The sequence below is a fragment of the Megalops cyprinoides genome, chromosome 1 (genome assembly GCF_013368585.1).
Source record: "Megalops cyprinoides isolate fMegCyp1 chromosome 1, fMegCyp1.pri, whole genome shotgun sequence".
Classification (NCBI taxonomy): domain Eukaryota; kingdom Metazoa; phylum Chordata; class Actinopteri; order Elopiformes; family Megalopidae; genus Megalops; species Megalops cyprinoides.
The window spans coordinates 13,509,992-13,515,958 of record NC_050583.1 but is presented as its reverse complement, the minus strand read 5'-3'; the positions used below and the strand labels follow the sequence as shown (position 1 = coordinate 13,515,958).

Here is a 5,967-nt window from a genome sequence, read left to right as displayed (position 1 = left end):
TCATTTTCTCATCAGTTAATTCTCCTGTGAAGTGATTCCCTCAACCCGATGAGTGCTGCTGATGTATTCTTTTTTTTTTACAAAGCTAACCAATCCAATTGCTCTAATTTTTGTAATGATCTAAAACTAAGGCCATATTCAGATGCAAGCTACTAAGGATCAGGTATTGCAACATATGATAACATGAGCTGTTCAGGGATTGACATTACATAGCTACTTGGAGGGGTTATTCCAGCAGCTGCAGGGTATGTTAGCAAAGCCTGTCATTTTCTCCATTTTGGACATGTAGAGCAGGGGCTCAATACTGCAGCTCAGGTCCATGATTGAGAAGGCAATCACACTAATCTGACACTTGAAGGCCAAGAAGCTGTAGTGCGCCGTGAAGGGAAAAAGTGCCACTGGAGGCAGGTAGTTAAAGACAATGATAGCCAAAATGATGGAGACCATTCTGAAGGCTTTCTTCTTCATTGGGTGCATCTCCTCTTTGCCAACTACTGACTTCCTCAGAACCCAGATGATGGAGAGGTTACAAAAGACCATGATGATGAAGGCGGACAGGATCAGCCCGGTGAAGATGCTTGTTGTGCTGTCAACTCCCACGATGGATTTAGACAGGGCATAGGCGAGAGCCAGTGCCCACACCAGCAGGGAAAAGGCCACCCTGATCTTGTTGTCCCTGATTCCAGTGAAGACAATTGGGTGGACCACGGCGACATAGCGGTCCAGGCAGATGCAGGTAAGGAAGAGGGGGGTGACATCCTTGATTCCGTAGGCGAAACGCTGGAAGTACCATATACGATCGTCATTCAGCAGGAGACGGTTCACCAGCTCAATGGGGGTCATCAGGCAGAAGTAGGCATCGAAGATGGCCAGGTTGAAGATGAAAATGTCTGATGTGGAGGAATCGGTTTTCTTTTGTAGCACCTGCCACATCACTATCATGTTTGCTGGAAATCCCACCACCAGGTTGAACACCTTCACGGCATAGTAAAACACAAAACCACTTGGTGCCTCCTTACATACATCAAACTGGTACCAGGGCAGGCGTCCAGAGCTTGGAGTGGTTTGGTTGAGCAGTAGACTGGAGTTGATTACAGAGCTGTTCATTATGTCATCAGATTGATTAATCCTGGTGTTGTAGTAGCACCTGCTGTAGGGGTCCTTATGGAGAAGAAAATCAGAGGTGGTTGGGTCCATTACTGTCTAGCACAGAAATGTTAATTCTGAAACAAGTCCTCTCATTAAATCCTCTTATTAATCAGTTCATTGTGGACAAGGGTAAGTCAAATATCATTTGTAAGTCAAATATCATCAACTGCTTCATACAACCCTGTTTGGAATTGCCAATTGTACAAGGCTTGTCTCTCCATGACAAAAACTGCACACATGCAGGACCACAAGTGGGTGCCAACAAGAGGATAGACACTACTCCACTGACTTCTTGGAAGCAATTCAAAGACAGCCTTATCCCTGCCGGAATGAAGCCAATTTGTGACACTGTTGTGGGGTCACATTTATTGTTAGCAGATGACAAGGTCGGTTTCAGCCTTCTCGGGAACACTGTGAGGACACTCATGACCTTATGTTGCATTACATCTAATATCTAATCAGGCAGAGATATCCAAGGCATCACCCAGCTAACAACAATGACTTAAAAATATGGTTAAAAGTTCAAATTTGTATTTTTCATTCGATTACGCCCCTGAGGTAGTTCTGCTTCAGTTAAAAATACTAGTAAATTTGCAAAGTACAGAATTTAAAAAAAATCCAAACCTACACCGTTAGAAGACATGAACAATCAGAGGTACAATTTGAAAAACATAATCAAACCTCACCCAAGAAATGGCAATGCCTTCACCCTGTGTTTTCTGAGGTGTTACATACCTGGTACACTGGCAACCTTCAAAGTCTGTATCCAAATGTGTCTCAATATAGTTCTCGTACACATGAGGCAGGTCTATATAAAAGTACTCTTATGGGAATGACAGAGATGTTTTGGGACTGCAGATCCAATAAATAGGGAAATTATGACCATTCCCATGGTAGCACTTGATGAAATCCTAGAGTACCATATCACCATTGGTTGATATTCTGGAATGGGCGGGTGTGGATGGTGCACATGGATGAAAGGGGTGGGAGGCTACTGTCTGCTAACCAGTAAAACATCAAAAGGCGGGGGTGCAGGCAGGTACCCCCATCTTTGTAAACAAGTGATGCAATGTACTCGTAACATAAGAGTGTAGAGTAATGGTGTGAATATGAGAAATGCATTGTAATATGGTGTAACTATTACATATGAAATTTCACTCATACATTTTATGTTAATTTGTTTTGCAGTGGTTTATATCAAGTTGTGTTACATGAAGAACCTGAAGATAGGTACTTGCTTAGGTGCATAACACCAATGCCTAAATTGAGCCTCAAGTACAGTTCCTTGACTACAACACCATACTGCATAAAAAGCATACAGGACATGCATACAGTACAAACCATAGAAAACAGGAAAGTCAGTTAATAGTAGAGACTGTCTGAATTAACAGTAGCCTCTGTTAATATGCAACTGTTAGCTCTTTAGAAAAGGTTGATGAAAAATGCATCTCTGCAGAGTTGTAGACTTTCACCATACCCATATCAGATCCCACTTTGGTGGAGGGGGACTGTCACAGTTGGCTTATAGCAGCAAACTGTGACAAAGAGGCTGAGGGCATGGATAACCTGGCATTCCTCAAAAAGAAGTATTTAAATCCTACAGTCCAGTGTTTTTAAGAAGCTGGAAGGTTTTCATTTCACCCTTTCTTTAATGGACAAGACTGCCTGTTGACCTATTCTGCTTTTGGGAGATGTATGTGTGATTGGACCAATCGCAGACTGCATTGCATTGTAATTTGTTGAGTTTTTGGAACAGTCGGAGAGAGTTTTAGTTTTCAGATATATCTCTGATAATGCAATGTAGCCCATATTTCATATAGCTATGCTTTATAGCCTTGATTCAAGTAATGTAGCCTATATTGCTGGATCAATACAATGTAATGTTGCAATTCAAGTGAAACACAGACATCATGTCATATTGTTGGACTCTGTATAAGGAGACACAGGTTTTCAAACCCTTCCCTCTTATAACAGCCCTATGGAATATATACTAAACATAATCTAATGCTGAACCTCCCTCAACAAGAGGTGTCCTTTTGATGTTCCCAAATTCTGCCGGTGTTGATATAATCTACCAAGAAGTCCAAACATGCTACTATCCAACTGGAAACCAAGCAGCGTTTTGGATTTCCATTTCCACTTTTTCAGACATACTTTTAATATGGAATGAGTTTGTTCCACCCATCAGTTCATATTGCCGTTGTGTTGCACTTAATGCACACCTTGAATTTATTGCAGTTGAAATCATATATGTTTCCACTCAGCTTAATACTTGAATGTGCAATAGAGTATTATTTAAAATAACAGTCAAGGCAGTGTCATGAGCGCCATCAACTGCATTCACTTCAATTCATTCTGTGTTCAAACATCTGGGCATTGGATACCAATGTCATGCAATGGTGTTGAGCAAATATGTGGATAGGACATGAATGAACTTTCTTTGCCATTTTCAAAAATTCATTCTGCAATTAAATTTCAATGCAAGATTATTTTTTTTTTCAGTATTACATCATACAAAGTGTCACACAATTGCCAACAATGACCTTGGATATTTTCTAAAAAACATTGAAAGTTAACAAGTAATACAGAAGAAAATTGCTTGATTAATAATTATAATGCCAATAAATTATTTATTTATTTTTATTTATTATTAAATTATTTATTTATTTATTTATTTTTTATCCTTCTGGCCACAAATGAGTTCAACGCTCATTCTAGTTCTGCACTGCACCAAAAGTACCATCACTGATTCTGACATGCCTCTTTGACAGCTGTATTAATGCCTTGCATTAGCTTTTGAAAGTTGTACTTCTTACACATGAGTACAGTGCTAAGCACCAAAAGGTGTCATTGGCCAAAATGGCACCAGCTGATAGGTAGTGCACTGAGTAGACATTACTTTTTTCCTCTCCCTCTTCACAACAACTTTGGAGTAGCTAATGAGCTTGTGGCACCACGATGCCTTCCATTCATAATACAGGGAAAGTCTGAATCAATGCATGTGTTAATATGAATCCTCAGACATCCTCACTGCAAAATATTATTTTGCACACTACTCATCACTGTGGGGAGGAAAATAACATTTTTTCTTACTCACCATGGAAGGTGTCAGCAATCTGGTGGAACCTGTGGTTGCATCCAATAACAAGGATTTTAAAAAGCAAAAATGTAATTTTCCTTATAAATTTCCATAAAAATGGAAAAAAAAATGTAAGGAACAATGACTGTCAAAACAGTCAGGAACCTAACAGTTGCTGAGTTGCAAAGTTTTTGTCATTGAGAAAACTGCTAAATACAAGTGATTTTACAAACAATATGGCTGAAGCAAGCATTGAGCTCTATGGCAAACAGCACAATCATGCAGCCCTCTTTCTCTTGTATATGTGCTAACCTCATTGCGCTTAAAACATTAGAGGACATAAACATCCATCAGACTTTGGTGAAGTGCAATTTGAAAAACAAAACTGAATCTCACCTAAAAAAAAACTGAAATGGCTTTGCCCTGTGTTTTTGCAATTGTAGCTTTCTTGTTACTCTTGCAGCCGTCAAAGTCTGTATCCAATAGGGGTATGTTTTCTCAGTATAGTTGCTGTACATTTGGGGCAGGGCTATATAAAAGTACTCTTACGGGAATATCTTTTTGGCAACCAGCATATAGGCAGAGGTGTAGGCAGGTATTATTTTCTTTAATGATGTAATATAAGAACTAATGTAAACAAGTGATGCAATATACTAGTGCCATACAATGTACAATACTTGTTCACAAAAATAAAATGCATTGTAAAATGATGCAAGGTATTACATATGAAATCTATACATGCTACACAGCAGCTCATACTTTTTGAGCACCTCAAAGATTCTATTCCAGTAGTGCTTAGAATTAACAGTCACCTCCCATGAGGTCACGTCCCATCATAACATGTAGGCCCACAGATTCCATACAATATATATGTAATCTAACAGATGTCCCGCCTCAAATGAGCCATGAAATCCAGTTCCTCTGTCATCCTTGTGAATGCATACTGAGCCGGCAGGACATGTATACAGCGTAGGATAAGACATAAAACACAAAAAACAGAAAAAGAGAATATTAGAGACATGATGATCTCTTCGTTAATATGCATCTGTTTTGTGTTCATGAAAGCTCAGTGACAAATGGGACTCTGCACTGTAGTCTTACAGTGCATTTGCAGTGGATCTAACTTGGATAAGACACACTGACTGCGTTTGTTGTGGAGGCAGAGACCCTCAGAGTGTTCAAGACCATACATGTCCCATCCTGCATACACTGTAGACAATAGGCAGAATGATGAGCGTAGAACAGGTCAAATGACCTGGCCTTATTATTGTTCGTAAGTTCTTAAAAGCTAGCATCTGGTCCCAGTGTAGGCTGAGCCCTACAACCTGGGTTTGATCCTAGCTGTGTAATCAGTCAGTGGAGATCCCTCCCCCTGCTACTGGTATGTGCCCCGTGGGACTTGCAGTGTAAAAATGGCTCCATTTGAGAGTAATGGAGGGTTGAACTAGCCTCACTTCAGAACTATTGTACAAGAGAACAGTGGAGCCAAGTGTGCAATTTCTGATTTCCAAAATTGGGTGAAAAGGTCGCGTAAAACACTAAAAAATAAACATCAGGACATATAATGTATGTGACGAGTTATTACTTAAAAATTCCCCATGCATAAAAACGTTTGCAACAAGACAGATGCCAATCAACTCAGAAAACTCTTCACGTGACCGCCAGGCTGCCCTTGCGCTTGCACGTACACAGAGCAAGCGCTGCGCCGTCTTTGACGTCATCGACCGCCATGTGTGAAC

At 40.2% G+C, this 5,967-nt stretch overlaps 1 protein-coding gene across 1 annotated transcript; it reads right to left on the bottom strand.

Moving 5' to 3' along the window:
- Nucleotides 1-213: 213 nt before the first annotated feature.
- LOC118773310 (P2Y purinoceptor 1-like) lies at nt 214-1,107 on the bottom strand. The gene has a single exon (XM_036522223.1). The coding sequence runs from the start codon at nt 1,105-1,107 to the stop codon at nt 214-216; it is 894 nt and encodes a 297-aa protein (XP_036378116.1).
- Between the last annotated feature and the right edge of the window lie 4,860 nt (nt 1,108-5,967).

Excerpts from the sequence above, each read along its gene's own strand:
- LOC118773310 (XM_036522223.1), bottom strand. The coding sequence starts at position 1,107 with ATGAACAGCTCTGTAATCAACTCCAGTCTACTGCTCAACCAAACCACT.